The sequence below is a fragment of the Eptesicus fuscus genome, chromosome 14 (assembly GCF_027574615.1).
Source record: "Eptesicus fuscus isolate TK198812 chromosome 14, DD_ASM_mEF_20220401, whole genome shotgun sequence".
NCBI lineage: Eukaryota > Metazoa > Chordata > Mammalia > Chiroptera > Vespertilionidae > Eptesicus > Eptesicus fuscus.
In genome coordinates this window covers 55,468,074-55,480,655 of record NC_072486.1, presented here as the reverse complement: position 1 = coordinate 55,480,655, position 12,582 = coordinate 55,468,074, and the positions used below count along the sequence as shown (strand labels likewise).

At 38.3% G+C, this 12,582-nt stretch overlaps 1 protein-coding gene and 1 pseudogene across 2 annotated transcripts in view; both read left to right on the top strand.

The window, feature by feature from the left end:
* LOC103294105 (aldo-keto reductase family 1 member D1) overlaps nt 1–12,582 on the top strand; it is a 46,109-nt gene that overhangs the window by 23,796 nt on the left and 9,731 nt on the right. Inside the window, exon 5 of one of the 2 annotated variants that reach the window (XM_008150492.3) lies at nt 4,819–4,941. The exons of the other annotated variant lie outside the window; for it this stretch is intronic. Within the exon in view, the coding sequence (XP_008148714.3) occupies nt 4,819–4,941 (123 nt within the window). The remainder of the gene's footprint in view (nt 1–4,818; nt 4,942–12,582) is intronic. 2 annotated transcript variants of the gene reach the window in all.
* On the top strand, nt 5,936–6,256 carry LOC114234777 (small nuclear ribonucleoprotein G-like; annotated as a pseudogene).

Genomic DNA, 12,582 nt, shown 5'->3' with positions numbered 1-12,582 from the left:
AACAGAAGACCAAGAACTTTTAAATTAGCCAAATAATATATTAAAAGAGATAAGAAAAGATACTAGCAATGTGAAACAAGAACAAGAAAACATTTTTTAAAAACAAGCATTAAGCAAGTAATAATTAGGAAAAATAAAACACAATGCAATAGATGGGATAAAAGTGAAATGGATATAAATAAGGAAAATGGGATCAAATTGAAAGATCAGAATGAGGAAATCTACCAATATGAAGTAGGAAAAGATAAGAAAAAAATTAAATATGAAAGAAAAACTAAGAGATGTACAGCATACAATTAGAATTTTCAGTATTCACATAATAGAAAAACAAGAAAGAAAAAAAAGGAAATATTTGAAGGAGAAGAAAACAAAGATATTGAAAAGGCATAGATTATCAAAGAGGGAAGAGAAGAAAACCCATACCTAGACACATTCTAGAGAAATTTAAGAATATCAAATATAAAGAGAAAATGCTTCCAGAGCATAGCAAATCCTATCTAATAAAAGAGTAATATGCAAATTAACCATCACTCCACTACACCCACAAGCCACGCCCACCAGCCAATCAGGAGTGAATATGCAAATAAACCCAACCAAGATGGCTGCAGCCACAGAGAGCAGGAGGGAGGCTTGGGTTTTCCCGGCAATAGAGGAAGCCAAACTTTCCATCTGCCCTTGCCAGCCTAGGCCTCCACTCAAGGCTACAAAGTTTCAATGATAGAAGATACATAAATCCAAACAGAAATGGCGGCAGCCACGGAGCTGGAAAGAGCAGGAGGCTAGGGTTGCCCCCAGCAATGGAGGAAGCCAAGCTTTCTGCACACCCTGGCCGGCCCAGGCCTCCACTTAAGGCTACAAAGTTTCAATTATAGAAGATACATAAGTCCCAACAGAAATGGCTGCTGCCACAGAGCGAACAGAAGGCTTGGCTCCACTCCAGGCTACAAAGTTTCAATTGTAGAAGATAAATAAACCCCAGATACCAGGGCCTCTGCTTGGGTCGCCAGGGGGTGTGGCCAGCCTGTAAACCATCACAGGCCCCTTGCCCAGGCTGCCCCACGCCCCAAGGGAACCCCCACCCTGATCCGGGACACCCTTCAGAAAAACCAGCCGTCCCCCACCTGTGTACCAGGCCTCTATCCTATCTAATAAAAGAGTAATATGCAGATTGACCATCACTCCAACACACAAGATGGCTGCCCCTATGTGGTCAAAGATTCTGACCGTGACCCCATGTGGACACAAAATAGCCAGCAAGGGAGGGCAGTTGGGAGGGACCAGGCCTGCAAGGGAGGGCAGTTGGGGGCGATCAAGCCTGCAGGGGAGGGCAGTTGGGGGCGACCAGGCTTGCAGGGAAGGGCAGTTGGGGTGGACCCAGGCCTGCAGGGGAGAGCAGTTGGGAGGGACCAGGCCTGCAGGGAAGGGCAGTTAGGGGTGACCAGGCCTGCAGGGGAGGGGAGTTAGGGGCAAAAGGGCTGACAGGGGAGTGGTTAGGGGGTTATCAGGCTGGCAGGCAGAAGCCGTTAGGGGCAATCAGGAAGGCAGGCAGGCGAGCAGTTGGGAGCCAGCAGTCCTGGGTTGTGAGAGGGATATCCAATGTGGGATCGGGCCTAAATAAGCAGTCGGACATCCCTCTAGGGGTCCCAGATTGGAGAGGGTGCAGACTGGGCTGAGGGACACCCTCCCCCCGTGCATGAATTTTGTGCACCAGGCCTCTAGTAAACCAATAAATAAGATAAAATGGAATAATAAAAGATAATCCAAGAGAAGGCAGGAAAAGAAAAACAGAAGAAAAATTAATAGGTAGGGAAATAAAAAACAAATACCAAAATGGGAAATTTAAACTCAGTGGTATCAATAGTCACAGTGTATATATAATATATATATATACATTTTGAAACAATACAGTTAAAGGCAAAGGTTGTCAGAATGGACAAAAAGCAAAACCCCATTATATATTATATACAAGAAACCCACTTTAAATAAAAACATATAAATATGTTTAAAGTCAAAGGTTAAAAAAGAGAAAAAAAACAGGAAAAAATATACTAGGCTAACAGAAATAAAAAGAAAGCTGGAGTAGCTATTTTAATATGAACAAAGATTTTGGAGCAGAGTATTACCAGGAATAAAGAAGTTTGTTTTATAATAAAAAAGTAATAAAATCTTAAACATCTATGCACCTTATAACAGAACTCCAAAAATACATAAAGCATAAACTAAGAAATCTGGAAAGGGAAAGACAGTAAAAGAATTAATCATATATAATGAGATTGGTATCAGTTTTGTTTTGATTGGTTCTGTTTTATTAGCAGCAGCACAGGGTGTAAAAGAGATAAAGAATAGTATTTTCAAAGTATTGAAGAATAAAGAACATTGAACTTGAACTTTATATCCAGTCAAACTGTAAGACAAAAATGATGTATGATAAAAATATTGTCTAATCCACACACGGCTCAAAAGTTTTGTCACATAAAGACCAACATTGAAAACTATCCTATATAATAAAAGCCCAGCAACTGAAACAGCAGAATGATCAGAATGACCAGAACAACCTCAGCCCTTTGCCCTGGCCGACCCCACTACCCAGCTGGGACCCCCATCCTGATCCAGGGCCCCCAGCAGAGCAGTCTGGCCAGCCCCCACCCATGCACCAGGCTTCTATCCTATATAATAAAAGGGTAATATGCAAATTGACCCTAATGGCGGAATGACAAGAACAACCGCTCAGCCAGTCACTATGAGGTGCACTGACCACCTCTTGGTCCCTTTCCCTGGCCAGGAGGCTCTGATTGTCCGATGGTGAACAGAGAACCAGGGGTGGGAGGCAGGAGACGAAGGTGGCGCCAGGCCAAGGACCCTGCCCTACCAGTCACCCCACACACAGAGGGCAACTCGCGGTGGGGGTGGGGCCTGTGAGCGGGCAGAACGGCCAACCTCTCGATTCTGCCAGCAGGCTCCGATCACCCAATGGTGAACAGAGAATTGGGAGTTGGGGGCAGGGCTGGCTGCAGGCAGCCTGGGAAGATGGCTCTGATCATAGGACAGGCCTAAGGACTGTACCCGCACACGAATTTCGTGCACCGGCCCTCTAGTTACTAAATAAGAGGAGCAAAAATTTAAAAAATGCTTCAAAAAGTGTACAAAGTGAAAGTGATCAAATCAAACGATATAGTTTTTATTACCTATAAAATTATCTAATATTAAATAAAAAGAGAAAAATATACCTATAATAATAGGAAGTTAAATTCTACATAGACTATTAACATCATAGATGTTAGGGGAGGGGTAAATCAAGGAATATGGGAGCATGTAAGTTCTTGTCTTTATTAAAGGAAAGATATAGATACAAACTTTTTTTAAAAAGAAAGTATTAAAAAGAAACAAAAGTGGGAAAAACTGAAATAAGAAATTAAGATGGTAGAAACAGTACAAATATATTTATAGTTGCAATAAGTATGGACTAAATTCACTACTAAATACAAAGATTTACAGATTAAAATTAGACACATCTAAGCATAAAGACATGTGAAAGTTAAAATTTAAAGGATGGGGAAAATCTTATCAGTCTGATACTTACCAGAAAAAGTTGTATAGTTATATTAATATCTGACAACATAGTCTTTTTGTTTTATTTTTTTAATCTTTACCCGAGAGCACATTTATTTTTATTTATTTTTAGAGAGAAGATGGGGAGAGAGAGAGAGAGAGAGAGAGAGAGAGAGAGAGAGAGAGAGAGAAATAATGAGAGAGAATTGTTGATTGGCTGCCTCCTGCATGTCCCCTATGTGGGACTGAGCCCACAATCTGGGCATGTGGCCTGACTGGGAATCAAACCATGGTTCATGGGTCAGTGCTCAACCACTGAGCCACACAGGCTAGGCAGACAACATAGTCTTAAGAACCAAAAGCATTATTAGGGATGGAAAGATCCCATATCATGATAAAAGATTAAATTTACCAAGAAGATATACCAATTTACTATTTTTTTTTTTTAGAATGTTACTTTTTAATATGTTTTTATTGATTTCAGAAAAGAAAGGAGAGGGAGAGGGAAAGGGAAAGAGAGAGAGAAACATCAGTGATAAGAGAGAATCATTGATCAGCTGCCTCCTGCGGCCCCCTAGTGGGGAACAAGTCCACAACCCTGGCATATGCCCTGATCAGGAATCAAACTGTGATCTCCTGGTTTATAAGTCCAGGCTCAACCACTGAGCCATGTCAGCTGGGCAAGATATATCAACTTTAAACAAATATGTACCCAATAAAATATCTGCAAAATATATAAAGCAAAAATTTGGAAAACATTTAAAAAGGAATACATGAAAACATTATAAATCCACTATCATAGTGGGAAATTTCTGACGTATTCCTTTAAATTATTGAGAAACCAGGAAAAGCTAGACCTAATGTTATATATAATGTGTATGTATATGTGGGTGTACACATCCATATATGTATGAGAGAGAGACAGAGACAGAGGAGAGAGATTTGCATCCCAAAATAGGAGAATATACATTTTAACACATATCAGACACTTAATGAAACTTGATTAGGTACCATAACATAAAGAAAGCCTCAACAAATTTCAAGAAATAAGATTGTTATATACATTACAGGAGGGAAGATATGTTATACAATGCTCCTCAAACTCAATCACATGATTCCTGCTTGTCTCCCCCACTTTTTTTTCTTCACAGAATGACTATTGACATACCCATGGACCTTCCTTTTTAAATAATTTATACTAACCCTATAAACATTCATTCTTACTTGTTTTGAGGCTTTCGTCTTAATTCATTGGCATTTACTCTACAGGCTTTGGAAGCTTGCAAAGATGCTGGCTTGGTGAAATCTCTTGGCGTATCCAATTTTAACCGAAGGCAGCTGGAGCTAATACTAAACAAACCAGGACTCAAATATAAGCCAGTCTGCAACCAGGTACAGTCTGACAAGAGGGTGGGATGTGGCAAGGGATTACAATAGTTACTTAACATGAAGATTCAGAAAGTTTTGTGGTAACTCTATATAAGACCTTGGGTAAGTCTTTTAACTTCTCTCAACTTATGTCTCTTTTCAAATATATTTGTATTGATCCCAGAGAGGCAGGGAGGAAGGGAGGGAGGAAGGGAGGGAAGGAGGGAGGGAGAGAGAGAAACATCAATGATGAGAGAGAATCATTGATCGTCTGCCTCCTGCAAGCCCCACACTGGGGATCAAGCCTGCAACCCGGGCATGTGCCCTGAACAGGAATGGAACTGTGACCTCCTGGTTCATAGGTCGATGCTCAACCACTCTGGCCAGGCTAAAAAAAAAAAAAAAAAGTTTTGAAAGATTAAATAAAAATAAAAATAATCCCCCAAAGTTTTTGAAGAAAAATGAGAGGAACAAGACTTGCCAGATATTAAGACATATAGAGTATTTACAATAATGTAAGATTAGTGCAAGAACCAATAATACAGATAATTAGAAAATAACTATAGGGCCCAAGTATAATAAAAACTTGATGTAAAATAAAGTAGCACAAACAAATGGCCAAAGGATGGGTTTTTTTTTAGTAAATGGTGTGGGGGAAATGCCTAGTTATGTGGAAACAACATAGTGCTTTGCCTCATATCATACTCCAAAAGGAATGTCCTTATGGTCTTGAGTTAAAGAGAAAAAGGAAGTCATTGTAAGACTACACAAGAATTTCAGTTTTCTGAAGCTATGGACAGAAATGGAAGCCATGGACAATTTATAAAGAAAATGTTAAATTTATTAGTATAAAAAAGTTAAATTTAAAAATATCAGAAGCAAAGAGCAAGAAAATATACATAATTATATTTTAAAATATAATAGAAAAAGTTTATATGCTTGTAAATTAAAAGTCTAATAAAAATGAGAGATTAAAAATGGCAGTAGAGGGAAGTATCTTTGAGCTCGCTTGGACACTATGAGCAAAGCTCACCCTCCTGGGTTAAAAGTTTATGGGCCAGAAGTTATTAAAATTAAATGGTGGCAGACATGTCCAAGGAATATTGTGGCGATTTGATCCCTTTATGAATCTTGTGATAGATGAATGTGTGGAGATGGCAACTGGTGGGCAACAGAACAGTATTGGAATGGTAGTTAATACAAGGAAATAGTATCATCATGTTAGAAGCCTTGGAACAAGTATAAAGAATGGCTGTAGTTACCAGAGAAATCAACTGCTTCCACATGTCCCCTCTCCACAGCACCTGTTTTACTACAGTATAAAAATAGAGTCCTGTTCATTTTCGCATTGAACTTTTATTAAATAAACTTTTGTATTGATCAAAAAAAAAATGGTGGCAGAGTAAATAGAAGCTGCACTGACACTTTCCCAGGACCAACCTAGAAATACAACTAAAATACAGAACCACCACCTTGAAAAATCAACTGAAGACAAGCGGGAGAGACCCCTGATAACCAAGGACTGCAAGTGGAGACCTCATAGAGACTGGTAGGAAGTGCGAAGGCGAAAAGGGCTGGCTGGGTTCCCACAGACAGTAGCTGAAGGTCTGGAGGGCTATCTCAGCTATGGGGGAGTTTCCACTGAGAACTCTGGGGTATAAACACCAAGCTGGGCCCCCCAGCCCAGAGAACCAGAACTGAGAAAGGTGCCCACAAAACATCTGGCTATGAAAAGCAGCAGGGCTCCTGTCTGCCTGCCAGAGATGGCTGGAAATGCAGGCAACATCTTAAAGGGCCAACACACAAAATTTCGTGTGCAGCCACTTACCTTGGGCTATGACAGAGGGAGGGCAGAGTGGACTGGAGCTATGTAAGGAGAGTCTACGGTTGGGAGCTCTGGGTTGGAGCTCAGAGATCAGCCACCCCGGTTTCCTGTGCTGAGTCATTCCCTCACACTGCAGAGGACATCTTTCTTCTATATACCTTTGCTATACAGGCAGTTAGAGGGAAGGCAGTTATCCAAACCTGTTGAAAGATCTCTCACCCTACCTTATGGTCTATAGCCTGAGGCAAATTAAGACTGAGAATAACAATCAGACTGCAGGCAGAGGTGGGTCTCTAGAGGCTTTAAGTGATATATTTCTGGGCCCAACACTAGGAAAATCAGAGCTTGGCTCACAACTTGGTCCTTTTCAAAGGCACCAAGCCCCAGCAGAGGGAGCCACAAGCTATGTATTGCTGACAGCTTCAAATAGGAGACTCGGGGCCAGTAAGAAACAGCATCTGACATTGTCCCACACTAGAGATTGGGAGTCATAGCAGATATACCTAATACATAGACACAAACTGAAATAGGCAGCCCAAATGGTGAGACAAAAATACTATCCCAAAATGAAAGGACAAGAGAATACTCCAAGAAGAAGAGCTAAATGAAATGGAGATGAGAAATTTATCAGATGTAGAGTTTAGAATAATGATGGCAAGGATGCTCAACAGCATGAGAAAAGATATAGTAACTATGAAAAAAGACCCAGTAGCAAATACAGAATGGCATAGCACAAATAAAGAACACACTGGAAGGAATACACAGCAGATTAGGGAAAGCTGAGGATCAAGATCATTGAATTAGAAGATGGGGTAGAAAAAAATCACTCAATCAGAGAAACAAAAAGAAAAAATATTTCAAAAACAGGAGGACAGCTTAAGGGAGTTGAGGGACAACTTAGAACATAACAATATTTGCATAATAGATGAGCTGGAAGGAGAAGAAAGTGACCAAGAGTTAGAGAATATGTTTGAAGGAATAATGACAGAAAACTTCCCTAACCTGGTGAAGGAAAAAGTCACACATGTCCAGCAGCCGCAGAGAGTCCCAAGCAGGAAGAAACAGGCCCTTGCCCAGACACATCAAAATTAAAATGCCAAAAATTAAAGACAAAGAGAGAATCTTAAAGGTAGCAAGAGAAAGAAATTTGTTACCTACAAAGGAAACTCCCATAAAGCAACTGATTTGCCATCAGAAACTCTACAGGCCAGAAGGGAATGGCATGAAGTATTCAAGAAAAAGTAAAGCAAGATGACTATATCCAGCAAGGCTAGCATTCAAAAGAGATGTGAAACAAAGAGCTTCCCAGACAAAAAAAAAAAAAAAAAAAGACTAAGAGAGTTTATCACCACCAAACCAGCAATAAAAGAAATGTTAAAGGAACTGCTGTAATTAGAAGAAGACATATATAAAGAAATATATAGAGAAACATAAGCATACAGAATTAAAATGGCAATAAATAAGTACCTATCACCCTAGCTGGTTTGGCTCAGTGGATAGAGCATCAGCCTGCAGACTGAAGGGTCCCAGGTTTGATTCTAGTGAAGGGCACATGCCTTGGTTTCGGGCTTGATCCCCGGGGGGCGGGGGGGGGGGGGGCGTGCAGGAGGAAGCCAACCAATGATTCTCTCTCATCATTGATGTTTCTATCTGTCTCTCTCTCTCTCCCCCTTCCTCTCTGAAATCAATAAAAATATATTTTAAAATAAAATATGTATTTTTAAAATATTTTAAAATAATAAATAAGTACCTATCAACAATAACCTTAAATGTAAATGGATTAAATGCTCCAATCAAAAGACAAAGGGTAGCTGAATGGATACAAAAACATGACCCAATTATATGCTATCTACAAGAGACCCATCTCAGAACAAAAGAATCACAGAGGATGAGAATGAAGGGATGGAAAAAGTTTTCCCATGCAAATGGAAACGAAAATAAAGCTGGAGTAGCAATACTCATATCTGACAAAATAGACTTCAAAATGAAGGCCATCATAAGAGACAACAAAGCTCACTACATACTACTAAAGGGATCAATCCAATAAGAGGATATAACCCTGGTAAACATATATGCGCTCAATATAAGAGCACCTAAATATATTAAAAACTTCTAGAGAACTTTAAAGGAGAGATAGACAGTAATACAGGCATAGTAGGGGACTTTAATTCCCTGATCTTCACTGGATAGATCTTTCAGACAAATTAACAAGGAAACAGTGACTCTAAATGACACACTAGATCACATAGATATAATTAACATTTATAGAACATTTCATCTCAAAACTGCCGAATATCCATTCTTCTCAAGTGCATATGGATCATTCTCAAAGATAGACCACATGTTAGGACACAAAACAAGTCTCTACAAGTTCAAAAAGATTGAAATCATATCCAGCATCTTCTCAGATCATAATGGAATGAAATTAGTAATCAGCTATAGTAAAAACACTCAAACACATGGAGGCTAAATAGCATGTTATTAAACAAATGAATGGGTTATCAAGAAAGAAATAAAATAATTCCCGGAAACAAGTGAAAATGAACACACAACAACCCAAAATCTCTGGGACACAGCAAAAGTAGTCCTGATAGGGAAGTTCACAGCACAATCAGGTCTACCTTAAAAAAATAATAAAAATTAATAATGAACTATTTAGCACTATAACTTAAAGAATTAGAAAGAGAACAACAACAAAAAGCCCATATTAAGTAGAGAGAGGGAAATAACAAAGATAGAGCAGAAATAAATAACTTAGAGACTAAAAAAAATAATACAAAAAAACCCCAATATAACCAAAAGCTAGTTCTTTGAAAAGATGAACAAGATGGATGATCTGTAGCCAGACTCATTAAGAAACAAAGGGAAAGGACACAAATAAATAAAAGTAAAAAACTAAAACAAAGATGTAATAACTGACGCCAAAGAAATACAAGGGATTGTAAGAGAATACTATGAACAACTATATGCCAACAACCTAGACAATGTGGATGAAATGGGCAAATCCCTAAAAAATACAATCTCGCAAAACTGAATCAGGAAGAAACAGAAAACTTGTATAGGCCAATAACAACTGATGAAATAGACACAGTAATAAAAAAAATAAAAACTCCCAGCAAATTAAAGCCCAGGTCCAGATGGCTTCACAGGGGAGTTTTACCAATCATTCAAAGAACTAACAACTATACTCATCAAAATATTCAAAAAAATCCAAGAGAAGGACTACTTCTAAGTTCTTTCTATGAGGCCAGCATTATTCTAATTCAAAAACCAGATAAAGATTCGACTAAGAGAATTACAGGTCAATATCACTGATGAACATAGATGCCAAAATCCTCAACAAAATATTAGCAAGTTGAATCCAGAAATACCTTAAAAAGATCATACACCATGACCAAGGGGAATTTATTCCAAGATGCAAGGCTGGTATAATATTCACAAATCGATAAATGTATTATATCACATAAACAAACTGAACAACAAAAAATCACATGATCATATCAACAGACATAGAAAAAGCATTCAACAAAACCCCAACACCCATTTTTGAAAAAAACTCTCAGCAAAGTGGGAATAGAGGGAGTATATCTCAACATGATAAAGGCCATATATGACAAACCTACAGAGAAAATCATACTCAATGGGCATAAACGAAAACCAATTCCCCTAAGAACATGAATAATGTACACTTTTCACTCTTATTCAACATAGTACTGGAAGTCCTAACCATAGCAATAAGACAAGAAGAAGAAATAAAAGGCATCCAAACCGGACTCTCATTATTTGCAGATGACATGCTATTGTACATAGAAAACCCTAAAGACTCCACTGAAAACTACTAACTACTAGATTTAATATATGAATTTGGCAATGTAGCTGGGTACAAAATTAACACCCAGAAATCGATGGCATTTTTATACACTAATAATGAATTCTCAGAAAGAGAAACTAAACAAACAATTTCATTTACTTTGCAACAAAAAAGTTAAGATACTTCAGAATAAATTTAACCAAGGAGGTAAAAGACTTGTACTCAGAAAACTAAAGGACATTGAAAAAAAGAGACAGAGGAAGATATAAACAAGTGGAAGAATATACCATGTACATGGGTTGGTAGAATTAACATAATTAAAACCTTAGCAATCTACAGATTCAATGCAATCCCTATTAAAATACGATAGCATATGTCACAGATCTGGAGCAAATACTCCAAATTTATATGGAACCAAAAAGACCCCGAATAGCTGCAACAATCTTGAGAAAGAAAAACAAAATTGGAGGGATCACAATACCAGATATCAAGCTATCCTACAAAGTCACTGAAATCAAAACAGCCAGGTACTGGCACAAGAACAGGCATATAGATTAACAAAACAGAACAGAGACCCCAGAAATCTACCCAAGACATTACACTCAATTAATATTTGACAAAGTATGCAGGAATATACAATGGAGTCAAGACAGTCTCTTCAATAAATGGTGTTGGGAAAATTGGACAGATACATGCAAAAAAATGAAACTAGACCACCACCATACACAAGAACAAACTCAAAATGGATAAAAGACTTAAATGTAAGTGGTGAAACCATAAAAATCCTAGAAGAAACCATAGGCAGCAAAACTCAGACATATCTTGTAGCAATATATTTTTTGATACATCTCCTAGGGCAAAGGAAACTAACGAGAAAATAAACAAATAGGACTACATCAAAATAAAAAGCTTCTGCACAGCAAAAGAAACCATCAACAAAATGAAAAGGGAACCCACAGTATCAAAGAACATATTTTGCAATGATACATTTGATAAAGGGTTAATATCCAAATATTTAGGGACTCATACTACTGAACAAAAGGAAGACAAACAATCCAATTTTAAAAAATGGGCAAAGTACCTACATAGACACTTCTGCAAAGTGGTCTTACAAATGGCCAAGAGACGTATAAAAAAATGCTCAAAGTCACTGGTCATCAGAGATGCAAATTAAAATGACAATGAGGTATCACCTCACACCTGTCGGAATGGCTACCATCAACAAATCAACAAATGACAGGTGCTGGCAAAGATGTGGAGAAAAGGGAATCCTAGTACACTGCTGGTGGGAACGCAGATTGATAAAGCCATTATGGAAAACAGTATGGAGTTTCCTCAAAAAAAATGTGGAACTTCCATTTGACCCAGTGATCCCACTCTAGGAATATATCCTAAGAAATCCGAAACACCAATGAGAAAGGATGTATAAACCCCTATGTTCAAAACAGCACAATTTATAATAGCTAAGATCTGGAACTAGCCCAAGTGCACATCAGTAGATGAGCAGATAAAATATCTTGGTACTTTTATACATGGAGTACTATACAGCAATAAAAAAGTAGCATCTCTTACCCTTTGAGATAGCATGGAGGGACCTAGAGAGTATTATGCTAAGCAAAATAAGCCAGTCAAAGAAAGACAAGTATTACATGATCTCACTCGTATGTGGAATCTAATGAACAATATAAACTGTTTAACAAAATGGCTACACAGATAGAAGCATGAAATGGACTGTTTAATCTCAGAGGTAAGGCAGGGGAGGGTGGGTGGGTGGAAAGAGATCAACCAAGGAACTTGTATGCATATATGCATAACCCATGGACACAGACAATAGGATGGTGAAGGCCTGGGGTGAGTAGCAGGGGCAGACTAGAGGAAACCAATGGGGGAAAAAGGGGAACATAAGTAATACTTTGAACAATGATACAATTTTTAAAAATCAATGAAAAAAATTAGTGAGAAAAAATACTAAGGCTCAACAGGAAAATGGGCAAAAGTAATGAATAGAAATTTGCAGAACACAAATTGC